This window comes from Zalophus californianus, chromosome 2 (genome assembly GCF_009762305.2).
Source record: "Zalophus californianus isolate mZalCal1 chromosome 2, mZalCal1.pri.v2, whole genome shotgun sequence".
NCBI classification, from domain to species: domain Eukaryota; kingdom Metazoa; phylum Chordata; class Mammalia; order Carnivora; family Otariidae; genus Zalophus; species Zalophus californianus.
Window position 1 is genome coordinate 186,725,800 of NC_045596.1, and position 17,827 is coordinate 186,743,626.

At 39.7% G+C, this 17,827-nt stretch overlaps 1 protein-coding gene across 13 annotated transcripts in view; it reads left to right on the forward strand.

The window, feature by feature from the left end:
* SORBS2 (sorbin and SH3 domain containing 2) overlaps positions 1–4,193 on the forward strand; it is a 183,436-nt gene extending 179,243 nt beyond the window's left edge. For all 13 annotated transcript variants that reach the window (XM_035726192.1, XM_035726193.1, XM_035726195.1 and 10 more), the window contains 2 exons: positions 476–582; positions 2,015–4,193. In XM_035726192.1, the coding sequence (XP_035582085.1) occupies positions 476–582; positions 2,015–2,076 (169 nt within the window). In that variant the 3' untranslated portion in view covers positions 2,077–4,193. The remainder of the gene's footprint in view (positions 1–475; positions 583–2,014) is intronic.
* Positions 4,194–17,827: the final 13,634 nt, after the last annotated feature.

Genomic DNA, 17,827 nt, shown 5'->3' on the forward strand with positions numbered 1-17,827 from the left:
TCACCAAAATAAAGGCTCTCCATGAATTCAGGCAGAGAAAGGAAAGTGATGGCATTCTATCAGTAATTCTTTCTGATATAAAATTATTTCAATAATCCCTTCTCATTGTTAATCACTGGATAATGCACACATGACTTCTTTTATAATCTGTACTATTTAATGTCCTCATGATATCTATCACTAGACAATTGGAATACAGGTCTGATTTATAAATGTCAAAATGTTTTAGTCCAACTTGTGGATATTACAACAAATATTCCTTCTTGTAGTTTTGAAATGCTATCAGAGTGGGTCTAAGCCCCATGAAAGTCCAAATATTTCTATTTACGTTACATGCTTACCAAAGATTTACACTATCTAATTTCACGTTAATAAGGATAGAAATGTTCAAAGTAAAATGACTATGTACAATCTTCTGTAGTTTCACAAAGGTGTAAAGATTTGTCTTTAAACACATCCATTTGTCCTGTTTAAGGTTTCAGGCTCTGTATAACTATACTCCTAGGAATGAAGATGAGCTGGAGCTCAGAGAAAGTGATGTCATTGATGTGATGGAAAAGTGTGACGATGGATGGTTTGTGGGTATGTGGACACTTACTTTCAGATGCCTTTGGCCGTTTTATAATTTGCTTGTGTTTGCTCATTTGTGATAGTAAAGCTTTCTTTGATTTCATGATGCCTCTGATCTTCCACACATTACATATGCACCGTGTAATCCCAAAGCAACATTGCATTGCATTTTTTTTAAGTAGGCTCCACTCCCAGCATGGAGCCCAATGCAAGGCTTGAACTCACAGCCCTGAGATCAAGACCTGAGGCTGAGATCAAGAGTCGGACGCTTAACTGACTGAGCCACCCAGGCACCCCTGCATTTTTAATATGGTTTACTATTTACTGCTTCAGGCATATGTGATTTTCTGCTGGTTTTATTTCCAATTCAATGGAGAGAAGAAAATTTCTTTGAATAGCACCAACCAGGAAAGACTGAGATCTAAGAACCATAACCACAGGGTTTCCTAGATGAGAAATATTAACACTCTGTTCAGTGGGCAATGTGAGGTGTCAGCAGTGAGGATCTAATTGGAGAAAACAAAATGAAGTCAGCAATTCATCTACTTACTAGGTCCGATGTTAAATACCCTAAAGTTCAATGATTCATCTTCATTTTAATTTTTGGTAAAAGTAGAGAGAAGTTCCATTCTTACCACTTAAAAGACAATCCCGTTCTTACCTTCTTAAAAGAACAATAGGAGGTGCCTGGGTGGCTCAGTTGGTTGAGCGGCTGACTTGGTTTCCGCTCGGATCATGATCTCAGGGTCATGAGATGGAGACCCACATCAGGCTCCCAGCTCAGTGGCAGTCTGCTTGAGATTCTCTCTCTCCCTCTCCCTCTGCCCCTCCCCCCACTTATGCACTCTCTTTCTCTCTCTCTCTCTCTCAAAATAAATAAAGCTTTAAAAAAAAAAAAGGAAGACTAGAGCTCTTCTGAGAAAACATTTGTAGACAAGATCATACAATGGGACACATTACACCCTGTTGAAGAAGGGTGACAGACCCCTTGCTCACTGAGCCTTGCTGTTGGGCTCCACTGCTCGGCCTCGACTTGATTCAGATTGTACTTGAGAACGTCACTTCTCGAGAGCTTTTCTGGTCCTCACTCTTGTCTAGCAGCCTTGACGATGGAGCATCGTCCCACTTAGTATCATTACGTTAAAAACCCACCTCCTCAGCAGGATGGTCTTTCCCTTCGGGCTGAGAGGCTGAGCTTTTCTGTTTAGCCTGGTTGTGTGTGGGAGGGCAGGTTTTAAGCTTGAGAGGCAATGAAGGCATCAGGCAGTACAGAGGAAACTGCTCCCTTAGTCTTCCTAGGGTCTTAATGTGAGCCTTCTTTCTTTTCCAAAGCCCGCAAGGCTGCTTTCTTCGTGAGGGCTCTCGAAAGTGAAAAGTTTTCAAGCCCACATATATAAACTGATATTTCATCATTGCTCATTTCATTGATTGCTTCTATTTTCAGGAACCTCAAGAAGAACCAAATTCTTTGGTACTTTTCCCGGAAACTATGTCAAGAGGCTGTGAATCACTCTCCCTCCTTTTTATGCCGCCTTTCAGCACCACATCTGCATAACCGTGCCCGAAAAGAGCCCCTCAAGCCTCCTGCTGCCCTGCCTTGCAGTCTCCTGTAGAAGTCACCCACCCCTCACCATCTCTACCTGCCTCCAAGCCACCAGCAAAGGGACCGCCGCTGCCGAGCCCCGGGGGAGGCTGGAGACTTGCTTCCGTGTGAACGTGCATATTCCTGATTTCTGCTCTAAACTTTGAAAAGTCGCTATGCGAGATCAGAAAGAAAAGCATTATAGTTAGAAAGGGTTAAGTATTTGAGGCAAAAAAAAAAAAAGGGAAATATCTCAAGAATCTCTCTAGTCCACTTTGAACGACGATGTTCTCCCCTCAGGCAACCAGAGATTGTTTATTCCTAAATGCTGTGGTTTGCATTTTCACATTCTTAGCTTGGCAGTATATTTTCCTTTCACGAGTTTGCCTAGTGTCCTGGTTTACACGACATGAAAACTGTACTTTGGCTATTGTTTGCCTGCACTTATATATTGTAATACGCACAGTGATTACAAAATCTAAAGCAAGCGTAGGAAAGTTAATTCGGATGAGTGTGATTTTGTTGATTGAATGTGAGTTTTCAAATAGGAGTCTTTTCTTGCAGTTTTTTTTCTGTACTTTTTAGAAGTGCAAACCGTAAGTGAATAAGAGCCTTTGGTAATAATCATGAGAGTATAAGAGGTTTAGCTAGACTACAAAAAAAAAAAAAAACACACAAAACAAAAAGCAAGCAAAAACCTATTGTGTTGTAAAGTTGCATTGCTATTTTATATTAAAATGTAATAATCAGCATCATGAACAATGAGCTCTTAGTGTTTTATTTATCTGGTAAAATTTTAATAAAAGCAGTGTTAGTGAGAGGTGCAAAGAATTATTCTAACGTAGACACTTGAAAGTATCTGTAAGCAATATTCATAAGTAAGCTTTCACTGTGTGCACACATATACATTTGAGATTGTGCAAGAACAGACAATCCATATGGTATGTTGTACATTTTATGGAAATGTAAAGGAATCCCACACGTTATTTTATAGAAATAGAGTACTTCAGAAGCATCACAAGTATTAAGGCTGGTTTTAGCAAGGATTATGATCAATACAATTATTTTTACTATGATAGTTATTTTTCTTCTATGGAACTCAGAATCCTGGCAACATTTGAGGACAGGAATATGTTGAGCCTGATTTTCCTGGTGTGTGTAAAATATTTCCTTGGAATCCATGAGGCACTTTTTAGAAGCAATGTTAAATCATTCAGGTTATATTTTCTGCCCTGAAGTAGAAATTTACAAAATGGCTTTGGGACCTGAAAGATTTAATGTGGCTAGCAGTGCCTGAATTACACATACTTTGAGAACTAGCTTTGTATTTCTTATGACTTTGCATAAGAACTATTCATATTTGGATCTTGAACACCTTATAGATAAAATTTTTATGGCTTTCTTCTGTGGACAGTAATTGATCTTTTCACAATGTACGTAGACTCTAGAATTTTGTACATATGTTTGCGCTTTTTTTGTACAGACTATTTAGTTGTCAAAACAATGGGAATTTCTTAATTTGGTCTTTATCTTTCACTTTAAGCTAAAACACTTTCCAACAGGTTATCCTTTACGTATCCAACAGATCACAAGCACGCCTTGATTGTGCAATTCTGTAAGATAGCATTTATGCAAAAGTTTATGGACTTAAAAGATCTTAGCAGCCAAACTGAAGTGTACTGATTACAGAGGAGTTTCATTAGTAAGAAGGTAAAGAAACATCTTTGAGTAGCCTACCTTGGTAACTGTCAAGTTCACAACTAGCTTTATAACTTAAAGGCTTTGGGTTTGAAATTAAGTCAACTGCATGCAGCTTTGCTGATAAATGAATAATTATCTTCGATGCCATTTATGAGAAAAGATTTCAATATCTGTTGCCTGTCATATTTAAGAAAAATTACTGTTTCTACTCTCTGTATCTGATTTTAAAAGAAAAAAATATTCGTACCTGGCTTTCAGGTAATTGACTTCGAATTCTTACAAGCGAAGGTCATTGTGTTTTTCTTGAATAGACACCTAATAAATTTTGCTTGGAAGTATACTTCAGTTTTTTCTTTTTGACATTTATCCTTAAGAAAATTGTGTAGTTTACCCCAATTTCTTCGATAAACCAAGAGAAAATGCATTTGTTCTGTGTTCTCTTGATACACAAATGGAGAAAAGATGTATATGCATCAGCTCCGAGAAGAAATATTTTTTAAACCTGCCACTAAAGCTCATTTGCTAAATACTCTCTGGCTGGAAATTACTACTCAGCTAAACAACACATTTAAAAGTATTTATGCCTCATAAACAGCTATTTTTCCAAGAAGAAGTTAATTACAAGAAGTTGCAAGCACTTTCTCAATTCAATCACCTTAAATTTTAAAAATTCTTGCCCTCAAAAGCTTTATCACCACCGGCATGGCAGTCTCTGGTAATACCCACAAGCTTTCAGTGAATTCAAATTATGGGCTTTTCTCTCACACAAATAGTAAATAGCTAGATTTCCTACTTGGATCCTTTCTTCTTTCTTTTTCCTTTTTTTAATTTTTTTTTAATTCAATTTAGTTAACATATAGTATATCATTAGTTTCAGGGGTAGAATTTAGTGATTCATCAGTGGCATACAACACCCAGTGCTCATTCCATCACGTGCTCTCCTCGATGCCCATCACCCAGGTACCCATCCCCCCACCCCCGTCCCCTCCAGCAACCCTCAGTTTGTTTCCCGAGATTAAGAGGCTCTTATGGTTTGCCTCCCTCTCTGTTTTTGTTTTATTTTATTATTCCTTCCCGTCCCCTATGTTCATCTGTTTTGTTTCTTAAATTCCACATATGAGTGAAATCATATGGTATTTGTCTTTCTCTGGCTGACTTTTTTCACTTAGCTTAATACCCTCTAGTTCCATCCATGTCGTTGCAAATGACAAGATTTCATTCTTTTTAATGGCTGAGTAATATTCCGTTGTATATTTATATATATTCTATTACATGTATTTATATAAATATATTCCATTCCATTATATATAATTCCATTATATATTTCTATAAATATATATAATTTATATATATGTAAATATATATAATTTGTGTATATATATATACACACGCACCACATCTTCTTTATCCTACTTGGATCCTTTCTAACAGACCTTGGACCCTTGTGGCTCTATGTGTTTTGCCCCTCTCCCACATCTATGTCTCACATATTCAGAAACACATTTCTCTGGTGGCAATTCAGTTCTCAGACGTGTTTTGCCATGTTGCTTCACCTTGATGCCCACCTTGATCCCTTCTATTTCAGTGGATAATTTCCACTGTATATTAGCTTTTCATTAAAATGTGTTCCCTTTGTTGGGGCGCCTGGGTGGCTCAGTTGTTTAAGCGACTGCCTTCAGCTCAGGTCATGATCCTGGAGTCCCGGGATCGAGTCCCGCAACGGGCTCCCTGCTCAGCAGGGAGTCTGCTTCTCCGTCTGACCCTCTTCCCTCTCGTGCTCTCTATCTCTCATTCTCTCTCTCTCAAATAAATAAATAAAATCTTTAAAATGTGTTCCCTTTGTGTAAATAATATGCCCCAGAATAGTTTTTTGTACATGTTTTCATCAGAACATTTGTGGGTCATTTAACTAGGTAAATCAGAATCGGATAAGATTGGGATGCTTGTTTGTGTACTCAGGTTGCCCCCCTTTGCTCTCCTCCAGTGAATCTCTTGCAAAATGATCAGCATTCTAAAAATACATATCTGGGATTTTAAAAACACATGTGTCAAAATCAAGATTTCTTCTTCCTACTGGAGAATTAATCGTTTGTGCTTCTCTGTAAAATCTACTGAGATGCCACAGAAGCTTTCCTGAGCTCAGGAACCCCTCAACACCTTTGTGGTTTGCCCAGACTTCAGTCACAGCCATACTAGATACTGCCACGAGGTCTGGAGCAGTGGCAGCCATGCCGTGACCATCCTGCCATGCTTTCTCATTGTGGATGTCAGCATTCTGGATGGAATATTGAATTATTTATTGCTTTAGAATTGTTTAATCCTTAGTAACGTATTTTGCTTGATTTTATGTCAATGCACTCTCATCAGCATACACCACAAAGTACTTTAGGCATCTCATTTATGTTACTGAAGTCTCCGTCCTCCCTGCTCCCTCCGCCTGGTAGGTGGAGCCAGACCCATTGTTGCGAACCCCATACAGCCAGGCCTTGTAAAGCACTGTGTACTTATCTGCCTCTGTCTGCTATGGACTCACATCTGAGCATTAGCTGGCACAGGTCAGTGGAAGAGTAGCAGCAAGGGACCCAATGGTATTTGATGGGCCAAATTTTAATCCCTCCTTTAGCTACACTCTCGCTAAAAAGCAGGCATGTCCATTTCTTATTTGATGGAAAGCAAAAAGAACCTGTTTGAGTAACTGTTTCCATGAGCTTTGTCTGTTTGATCTCTCTGTGTAGGTGGTCAGTTTGTGTGGCCTGATCATTTCTTTCTACTGTTTTCCAGATTTCAGCCACAAAAAGGGATATTCTTTAAAGAACCATTTAATCAAAAAGACTAAGTACTCCCTCAGCTTCCAAATGCTTGTTTATTTAAAGATTTAATCATTTCATCCTCCTTTCCAGATTGTAGACTTCTAACAGTTGCTTATGTATCAGTCATGGTTTCAAATTATTTCTGCATCGTGAATGACTGGGTCAGAGCACAAGCAGAGATTGGCATTATTAATAAATGGTCTACACCAGGGATTGGTAACCTAAGGCCTGTGGACCAAATTCAGCTTGCTACCTGTTTTTTTTTTTTGTGGCTTGCGAATTAGGAATAACCATGGTTATTCCCATTGTTTGTGCAGATACATAGGTGCTATCAATTTGGTGATAGGGAACACTAATTTTGAACCTTAATTAAGTGAAATGTTGTCTCCCCAGAAAAAGAATCCTTTTCTTTTCACTGGTAGATCTGTATTATAAAAACTTTACCCTGATATTGTTATATTTTGAATTTCATCAATTAATTGGTAGAAATTTGGTTTTTTTCTTTGTTATATAAGTATGTACATTATATCTTCAATTTTGCCTCCTGGCCCACAAAGCCTAAAATATTTACTATCTGTCTCTCTACAGAAAAAGGCTGTGAACCCCTGGTCTATGCCAATTGCCAGCAACAAACCTGAAAACTGACTAGAGGGAAAGGAATATTGAGCATCTGCTATATTCCCAAGCGGTAATTTACATGTGTTCCACTTATCCTCAAACAAATCTAAGAGGACATCTGCTTTGTGCCCATTTTATAGGTGAGGAAGCTGAGGCTCCAAGAAGTTGATACAAAATATGTGATGGAAATTAAATTCAGAATCTAGTTTATCTATCTCCCAAGCCTGTGCTCTCTCTTCTAAATCATCCAAGTATGGTGCACCCAGAGTTAAACAGCTACATCCACTGACCTCCTTCCTCCCTACCATTCTCACAAACTCTGCCATCATGAGCAGCCAGCCACCCATAACAGCACCCTGTGGTGCACAAGATGATAAGGGAGATGTATGTGCTCGGTGTTTCCCTGAGGAAAGCTAACTTTGGTTTCTAAAAGCACACAGTAACCAGCAAGGATGTAACTTTGATTATTGACATGTTTTAATTGAGCATAAGCCTGTCCATGCATTGTGATTCATTGTGATTCATTCTGGCCCTAGAGGAGACTGCTTGGAAGCCTGCTCCGCGGTGGGCGGTGCTCTGGGAAGTGCTTGGTATTGTTGAGCCGCTTGGAAACAGACAAGCCCAGCATGCTCTAGGAACACAGTGTGCTTACTGGATGTCTTTTCAATATCCTAAGTCCCAGGATACACTAGCCATTCTCCATTGGATGACTTGCTCAGCCTTAGCTCACTGCTAAATTCAGCCACTCGGCTCAGGAAAATTCCATCTGAGCTCATGCACATACATATATCTTGACCCAAAAAACTTTCAGTACAAGACAGAAATCTGCCTAGCAAATCTTCACCTGTTCTTTTGGGGTTTCTTGTTTCATCCTTTTCCCTAAAATACGATGGGTGACTCAGTAGTAGTCCCAGCATCTTCTAAAAATAAGTGCCATTTCAAAGAAAACTCCTGCTACCATTAACACCAGCAGTAGACAAGTGTCAAATCTTCCACTGATTTTACAGGAAGCTTGAGAATGACTTCTTTTTATTTTTTTATTTTTTTATTTTATTTTATTTCGTTATGTTAATCGCCATATATTACATCATTAGTTTTTGAGGTAGTGTTCCATGATTCATTGTTTGCGTATAACACCCAGTGCTCCATTCAATACGTGCCCTCTTTAATATCCAACACCAGGCTAACCCATCCCCCCAGCCCCCTCCCCTCTAGAACCCTCAGTTTGTTTTTCAGAGTCCATAGTCTGTATTTCTTTTTTAAATTACATAAGCAACAGACACTATAGAAAAAATGAGAAAATATAAATGAGCAAAAAGAAGAAACAAAGAATTACTAACAGGCCCATTTAAGTTAAAGATTACACTTTGGGGGATGCCTGGGGTGGCTCAGTCTGTTAAGCGCCTGCCTTTAGCTCAGGTCATGATTCCAAGGTCCTGGGATAGAGCCCCACGTCAGGTTCCCTGCTCAGTGCGGAGTCTGCTTCTCCCTCTGCCCCTCCCCCTGCTCATGCTTTCTCTCTCCCTCTCTCTCAAATAAACAAATAAAAATCTTTTTAAAAATTAAAAAAAAAAAGATTATACTTTGGAACATACCCCTCCAGGGTGTTTTCATAGTATGTAGGCAAAAGTGGGATCACATTGAACATACTATTTTATAACCTGCACTTAATATTGAGCAGGACTCTGAAAAAAAAAGAATAAATCAGGTTTTTAAGTTAATTTGTCATTACCAAGGTTTATAAAAAGAGTGAGGAAAAGTCAAAGTCAATCCCCAGGATTTATGAACATGTAATTAATTCAAAGCCAAGAAGCAAGAATTACAGAATTACCACTAAGCTAGAAAATCTGTTGTAATCTGAGGAATTACTATGGGAAGGAAAGAAAAGATAAAGAGGGAAAAGAAAATAATATTTATTATCTCCCTACCATAAGCCATCGCATGCATTAGGCATTTTTATAGCTAAGGAGGGGCTAAAGGAAGAGAGATATTAAACTGAGATATACGTGAACTGCAGAGCGGTGCGATACAACATCCAAACCAAACTGGGGGTTAGCAAAGTGCACGGGTTTTGAATCAAAATTTGACAGAACAGATAATAATTTATTTAGAAAGTAGTTATGTTATAGATAAGTTAGATCGAAAGCATTTTTATAATGTACTAGCACTGTGTTTCTCACCAGGATAATTTGGTTTTTCTCCCAGGGGACATTAGGCAATGTATGGAGACATTTGCACTTGCCACAACTCGGGGTGCGGGGTATTGCTACTGGCATCCAGTGTGTAGGGGCCAGCGATGCTGCCAAACTTCCCCCAACATACAGGCCGTCCTCACAACAAAGAATTTTCCAGCCCAAGTTGTCTATGTGCTCAGGTTCAGAACCGCTGCCCAGGGGGACCCATACTGCTTAGGGGAATCATACGAACACTCATTTTTTTTTTAATTATTTTATTGTTAGGTTAATCACCATATATTGCATCATTAGTTTTTGATGTAGTGTTCCATGATTCATTGTTTGTGCATAACACCCACTGCTCCATGCAGAACATGCCCTCTTTAATACCCATCACCAGGCTAACCCATCCTCCCTCCTCCCTCCCTCTAGAACCCTCAGTTTGTTTTTCAGAGTCCATCGTCTCTCATGTTTCGTCTCCCCCTCTGACTTACTCCCCTTCATTCTTCCCCTCCTACTATCTTCTTCTTTTTCTTTTCTCTTAACATATGTTGGATTCTTTGTTTCAGAGGTACAGGTCTGTGATTCAACAGTCTTGCACAATTCACAGCGCTCACCATAGCACATACCCTCCCCAATGTCTATCACCCAGCCACCCCATCCCTCCCACCCCCCCACCACTCCAGCAACCCTCAGTTTGTTTCCTGAGATTAAGAATTCCTCATATCAGTGAGGTCATAAGATACATGTCCTTCTCTGATTGACTTATTTCACTCAGCATAACACCCTCCAGTTCTATCCACGTCATTGCAAATGGAAAGATCTCATTCTTTTTGATGGCTGCCTAATATTCCATTGTGTATATATACCACATCTTCTTTATCCATTCATCTGTCGATGGACATCTGGGCTCTTTCCACAGTTTGGCTATTGTGGACATTGCTGCTATAGGGTGCACGTACCCCTTCGGATCCCTACATTTGTATCTTTGGGGTAAATACCCAATAGTGCAATTGCTGGATCGTAGGGTAGCTCTATTTTCAACTGTGTGAGGAACCTCCATACTGTTTTCCAGAGGGGTTGCACCAGCTTGCATTCCCACCAACAGTGTAGGAGGGTTCCCCTTTCTCCACATCCCCGCCAACATCTGTCGTTTCCTGACTTGTTAATTTTAGCCATTCTGACTGGTGTGAGGGGGTATCTCATTGAGGTTCTGATTTGGATTTCCCTGATGCCGAGCGATGTTGAGTACTTTTTCATGTGTCTGTTGGCCATTTGGATGTCTTCTTTGGAAAAATGTCAGTTCATGTCTTCTGCCCATTTCTTGATTGGATTATTTGTTCTTTGGGTGTTGAGTTTGATAAGTTCTTTATAGATTTTGGATACTAGCCTTTTAGCTGATATGTCATTTGCAAATATTTTCACCCATTCTGTCGGTTGTCTTTTGGTTTTGTGGACCGTTTCTTTTGCTGTGCAAAAGCTTTTTATCTTGATGAAATTCCAATAGTTCATTTTTGCCCTTGCTTCCCTTGCCTTTGGCGATCTTTCTAGGAAGAATTTGCTGTGGCTGAGGTTGAAGAGGTTGCTACCTGTGTTCTCCTTTAGGATTTTGATGGACTCCTGTCTCACGTTTAGGTCTTTCAACCATTCGGAGTCTATTTTTGTGTGTGGTGTTAAGGAAATGGTCCAGTTTCATTCTTCTGCATGTGGCTGTCCAATTTTCCCAAAACCATTTGTTGAAGAGACTGTCTTTTTGCCATTGGACATTCTTTCCTGCTTTGTCGAAGATAAGTTGACCATAGAGTTGAGGGTCCATTTCTGGGCTCTCGATTCTGTTCCATTGATCTATCTGTCTGTTTTTGTGCCAGTACCATACTGTCTTGATGATGACAGTTTTGTAATAGAGCTGGAAGTCCGGAATTGTGATGCCAGCTTTGCTTTTCTTTTTCAATATTCCTCTGGCTATTCGGGGTCTCTTCTGGTTCCATACAAATTTTAGGATTCTTTGTTCCATTTCTTTGAAAAAAGGGGATGGTATTTTGATGGGGATTGCTTTGAATGTGTAGATTGCTCTAGGTAGCATTGACATCTTCACAATGTTGGTTCTCCCAATCCATGAGCATGGAACATTTTTCCATTTCTTTGTGTCTTCCTCAATTTCTTTCATGAGTATTTTATAGTTTTCTGACTACAGATCCTTTGCCTCTTTGGTTAAATTTATTCCTAGGTATCTTGTGGTTTTGGGTGCAATTGTAAATGGGATCGACTCCTTGATTTGTCTCTCTTCTGTCTTGTTGTTGGTGTATAGGAATGCCACTGATTTCTGTGCATTGATTTTATATCCTGCTACTTTACTGAATTCCTGTATGAGTTCTAGCAGTTTTGGGGTGGAGTCTTTTGGGTTTTCCACATACAGTATCATATCATCTGCAAAAAGTGAGAGTTTGACTTCCTCTTTGCCGATTTGGATGCCTTTGATTTCTTTTTGTTGTCTGATTGCTGTGGCTAGGACTTCTAATACTATGTTGAATAGCAGTGGTGAGAGTGGACATCCCTGCCACGTTCCTGACCTTAAGGGAAAAGCTCTCAGCTTTTCCCCATTGAGAATGATATTGGCTGTAGGTTTTTCATAGATGGCTTTTATGATATTGAGGTATGTACCCTCTATCCCTATACTCTGAAGAGTTTTGATCAAGAAAGGATGCTGTACTTTGTCAAAAGTTTTTTCTGCATCTATTGAGAGGATCATACGATTCTTGTTCTTTCTTTTGTTAATGTATTGTATCACGTTGATTGATTTGCAGATGTTGAACCAGCCTTGCAGCCCAGGGATAAATCCCACTTGGTCGTGGTGAACAATCCTTTTAATGTACTGTTAGACCCTATTGGCTAGTATTTTGGTGAGAATTTTTGCATCCATGTTCATCAGGGATATTGGTCTGTAATTCTCCTTTTTGATGGGGTCTTTGTCTACTTTTGGGATCAAGGTAATGCTGGCCTCATAAAATGAGTTTGGAAGTTTTCCTTCCATTTCTATTTTTTGGAACAGTTTCAGGAGAATAGGTATTAATTCTTCTTTGAATGTCTGATAGAATTCCCCTGGGAAGCCATCTGGCCCTGGGCTTTTGTTTCTTGGGAGATTTTTGATGACTGCTTCAATTTCCTTAGTGGCTATAGGTCTGTTCAGGTTTTCTATTTCTTCCTGGTTCAATTTTGGTAGTTGATACATCTCTAGGAATGCACCCATTTCTTCCAGGTTATCTAATTTGCTGGCATAGAGTTGCTCATAATATGTTCTTATAATTGTTTGTATGTCTTTGGTGTTGGTTGTGATCTCTCCTCTTTCATTCATGATTTTGTCGATTTGGGTCATTTCTCTTTTCTTTTTGATAAGTCTGGCCAGCGGTTTATCAATCTTGTTAATTCTTTCAAAGAACCAGCTCCTAGTTTTGTGGATCTGTTCTACTGTTCTTTTGGTTTCTAGTTCATTGATTTCTGCTCTGATCTTTATTATTTCTCTTCTCCTGCTGGGTTTAGGCTTTATTTGCTGTTCTTTCTCCAGCTCCTTTAGGTGTAGGGTTAGGTTGTGTATTTGAGACCTTTCTTGTTTCTTGAGAAAGGCTTGTATTGCTATATACTTTCCTCTTAGGACTGCCTTTGCTGTATCCCAAAGATTTTGAACAGTTGTGTTTTCATTTTCATTGGTTTCCATGAATTTTTTTAATTCTTCTTTAATTTCCTGGTTGATCCATTCATTCTTTAGTAGGATGCTCCTTAGCCTCCATGTATTTGAGTTCTTTCTGACTTTCCTCTTGTGATTGAGTTCTAGTTTTTCAAAGCATTGTGGTCTGAAAATATGCAGGGAATGATCCCAATCTTTTGGTACCTGTTGAGACCTGATTTGTGACCTAGGATGTGATCAATTCCGGAGAATGTTCCATGGGCACTAGAGAAGAATGTGTATTCCGTTGCTTTGGGATGGAATGTTCTGAATATGTCTGTGAAGTCCATTTGGTCCAGTGTGTCATTTAAAGTCTTTATTTCCTTGTTGATCTTTTGCTTAGATGATCTGTCCATTTCAGTCAGGGGGGTGTTACAGTCCCCCACTATTATTGTATTGTTGTCCATGTGTTTCTTCACTTTTGTTATGAATTGCCTTATATAATTGGCTGCTCCCATGTTAGGGGCAGAGATATTTACAATTGTTAGATCTTGTTGGATAGACCCTTTAAGTAGGATATAGTGTTCTTCCTCATCTCTTATTACAGTCTTTGTTTTAAAATCTAATTTGTCTGATATAAGGATTGCCACCCCAGCTTTCTTTTGGTGTCCTTTAGCATGGTAAATGGTTTTCCACCCCCCTCACTTTCAATGTGGCGGTGTCTTTGGGTCTAAAATGAGTCTTTTGCAGACAGCATATGGATGGGTCTTGTTTTTGAATCCAATCTGATAGCCTGTGTCTTTTGATTGGGGCATTTAGCCCATTTACATTCAGGGTAACTATTGAAAGGTATGGATTTGTGCCATTGTATTGCCTGTAAGGTGACTGTGACTGTATATTGTCTGTGTTCCTTTCTGATCTATGCTGCTTTTAGGCTCTCTCTTAGCTTAGAGGACCCCTTTCAATATTTCTTGGAGGGCTCATTTCGTGTTTGCAAATTCCTTTAGTTTTTGTTTGTCCTGGAAGCTTTTTATCTCTCCTTCTAGTTTCAATGAGAGCCTAGCTGGATATAGTATTCTTGGCTGCATATTTTTCTTGTTTAGTGCTCTGAAGATATCAGATATCATGGCCCCCCCATGCCAGTCCTTTCTGGCCTGCCAGGTCTCTGTGGATAGGACTGTTGCCAGTCTAATATTTCTACCATTGTAGGTTACATATCTCTTCTCCCGAGCTGCTTTCAGGATTTTCTCTTTGTCTCTGAGATTCATAAGTTTTACTATTAGATGTCAGGGTGTTGACCTATTTTTATTGATTTTGAGAGGGGTTCTCTGTGCCTCCTGGATTTTGATGCCAGTTTCCTTCCTCACATTAGGGAAGTTCTCTGCTATTATTTGCTCCAATATACCTTCTGCCCCTCTCTCTCTCTTTCTTCTTCTTCTGGGATCCCAATTATTCTAATGTTGTTTTGTCTTATCGTATTGCTTATCTCTCGAATTCTGCCCTCGTGATCCTGTAGTTGTTTCTCTCTCTTTTTCTCAGCCTCTTTATTTTCCATCAATTGGTCCTCTGTATCGCTGATTCTCTCTTCCGCCTCATCTATCCTAGCAGTTAGTGCCCCCATTTTTGATTGCACCTCATCAATAGCCTTTTTGATTTCGACTTGGTTAGATTTTAGTTCTTTTATTTCTCCCAAAGAGTTTCTCTAATAACTTCCACGCTTTTTTCAAGCCCAGCTAGTATCCTTAAAGTCATGTTTCTGAACTCTAGGTCCGACATCGTACTAATGTCCGTATTGAGTAGGTCCCTGGCTGACGGTACTACCTCTTGTTCTTTTTGCTGAGGTGATTTTTTTCGTCTTGTCATTTTTGTCTTCCAGTTAAGTGGTCGCTTCTCTGTTCAGAGAGTTGTTGCTACTCTCCTCTTCGATCTCCTGTTGAGTTCGTAGGTGTTCAGAATGGTTTGATACCTATTCAGCTGAATTCCTGAAACCAGACGAAATCTAGGTCTCCTACTCCTCTGCCATCTTGCTCCGCCCACGACCACTCATTTTGTTAAACATTTTTTTAAATCCAGAATTAAAGAACCAAGAGCCAGAGACCTAATGGTCTCTATATTCTCCCTACATCTGGCAATTCCAGATCTTTTGGCAGAAAGCAGTCCCTCCTCCCAAATTTTGCAGGTAAGAACAAAATACATATGAAAGTACATATGGAGTAAGATACTAGGTGAGATTTGATGAGGTGCAAATCAAACAAGTGCTGACAGAGAAACATGAATTGGTGAAAGCATCTGTGTCTGCTGCTCAAGCCCATCTAGAGCAGAGGACACCCTCACCTACAGGGGCTGTCACAGAACAGTGTAGGTTTGTCAAGAGGTGAAATGAGTTCAGTTATTAATAAGCAGTTCATAGGGCTCCTGGTTGGAGAAGAGAGACTCCACCTCCTTCCAGAAGACGTGCAGATCATAGGGAGCTCATGACAAGGCTAGCCTGGGCTCTCAGTGGGAACCTGGACAATGCCATCTCCTGAGGCTTAACTTGGGGCATCCACTTGTGCCCCTCTAAGCATTCACACCAGTGGGAATATTCTCATCTCTAGTCAGCATCTACAGTAATAGTGACTGTTTAAATACAAGACCAGGAGCTCAGGCTTTGGTATGGCTGAATTATGTCCCACCAAATTCATACGTTGAAGCCCTAAACACCAGGACATCAGAACGTGACTGTATCTGGCGGTAGGGCCTTTAAAGAGGTAATTAAGGTAAAATGAGATCATGTGAGTAGTCCCTAATCCAATATGACTGGTGTCCTTATATTAAGGAGAGATTTAGACACAAATGTGCACAGAAAGTAGACCATGTAAAGACCCGGGGAGAAAACAGCTACCTACAAGCCAAGGAGAGAGACTTCCTGAAGACTCTAAACTTATTGACACCTTGATCTTGGACCTGTAGCCCCCAGAAGTGTGAGAAAATAAATTTCTGTTGTTTAAGCCACCTGGTCTGTGGTACCCTATTATGGCAGCACTACAAAAATAATCCAGGCCTTCTCTCAGGGCCTCTCCTGTGCTCCTCAATTCTCAGTGGGCGATAAATGCAGATCACATATCTTGCTCCAGAGGTGACAACTGCAATTCCCCCTCCTCCTAACCCTGTCCTCAATTTGGAATTTGCATATAGAAACAAGATATAACAAAGGATAACTATTGAGTAGTTCTGGCCTGTGCCTTCACCGAGAGAAGAGACCCCCCCTTCCCCTGGCGAGCATGCATGTGCACAAACACACACTCAGAGCCAACTTAAAAAAATAGCCAGTGGTATTTCCAGTAATGCAGGAAGAAAATACCAGGTCCCCAGGGGGTAAAACTTTAGCAAGATCTTCTTACTCATTGTTAATTACACATTAACTTGCATTGACAAGAAAACCCACCATCAATTCACCCTACGGCATAGGGCTCTATCTGAGTCAGTGGCGGTATCCCTCACAGGGAAAGGGGTCCCTGACTCTGATCTGAACTTTCTCCATTGTCTTTTACATGTCTGCACATCAATTAGAACTTGAGTACCTGCAGGGAGTTTGGAAGGTTCAGTAATAACATACTTTATGGAGTCATAGGTCATTGAACAGCATTTTGCTGAATCTTGAGAATGTAAAACCAGGTATTGAAGCACCATCTCATTTCAGCAAACTTGCTGAACTCATCTTCGTGGTTAAAGCTGTCTGCATAAGGTCTATTGAGAAGCTACTCAAAGCCTTTTATGTCTCCACAAGCTCCAGGGATTTCTGGATTATTCTCTTTGTTAGCCTTTCAGAACTCTGGGTCCCCAGGTTTTGCAGGGGTGCTGCCATGATGGTTACCCCCTCCATGGGGTACACATTTCTAATGATAACTGGACAACTTGGAAAGAGTGAGCTGATGAAGGGAAAAAACAAAACAAAACAAAATAAATAAATGGGTGCCTGGATTGTTTCAGATGATACCTCAAGCCCTAAATCTCTTTTGAGGTCTTTGGCAGGCAGTTAATTCCACAAGACCAGGCTATTTGACCTATTTTGTATCACCAGATATTCTTGATACGATGCTTCAAGAAGTCATCTCAAATACATACTCAAAAGAGCCTTCAAGGGAAGTGTCAGCAGTCTGCTAATTTCCCTTCCACAAGGAATGGAGGATGGCATGAAACATTTCATCAACTCCTATTTGCCACTGAGTATATAAAATATATATAAATATGTAAACATTTACAAATGTGTAAATACATATATATTTATACAAGAGAGATATATGTGTATCTTTTTATGGACAGCATTAAAATATGAAAAGATAGAAACTGACAGCTATTAATATCAGAAGTTGTTAATTGGATAATCACAAAACATCAGTGTTCTCTTCCTTAGGGTACAAGTATTAAGGCCATGATGAGTTATAAGCTCAAGAATTTGTAGATAATACTTACCCCAGAAAAATTCCCTTGGAATCAGTGTGCCTTTTCTAATGACTTACTCATATCAAGTAAAATTGCTCTCAAAATTACATTGGCATAAATACTGATGCTATTGGTTCCATGATGTAATACCACCCAGTAGCACATTTTTATTGTCATTGCTCAAAGACATTAGACTATATTTGAGCCAATGCCACTGGTTTTTTCCTGCAGATGAGCTTTGATACAAGGAATAGGATTTCAAGACCAAAATTCCACACAAAGTTGG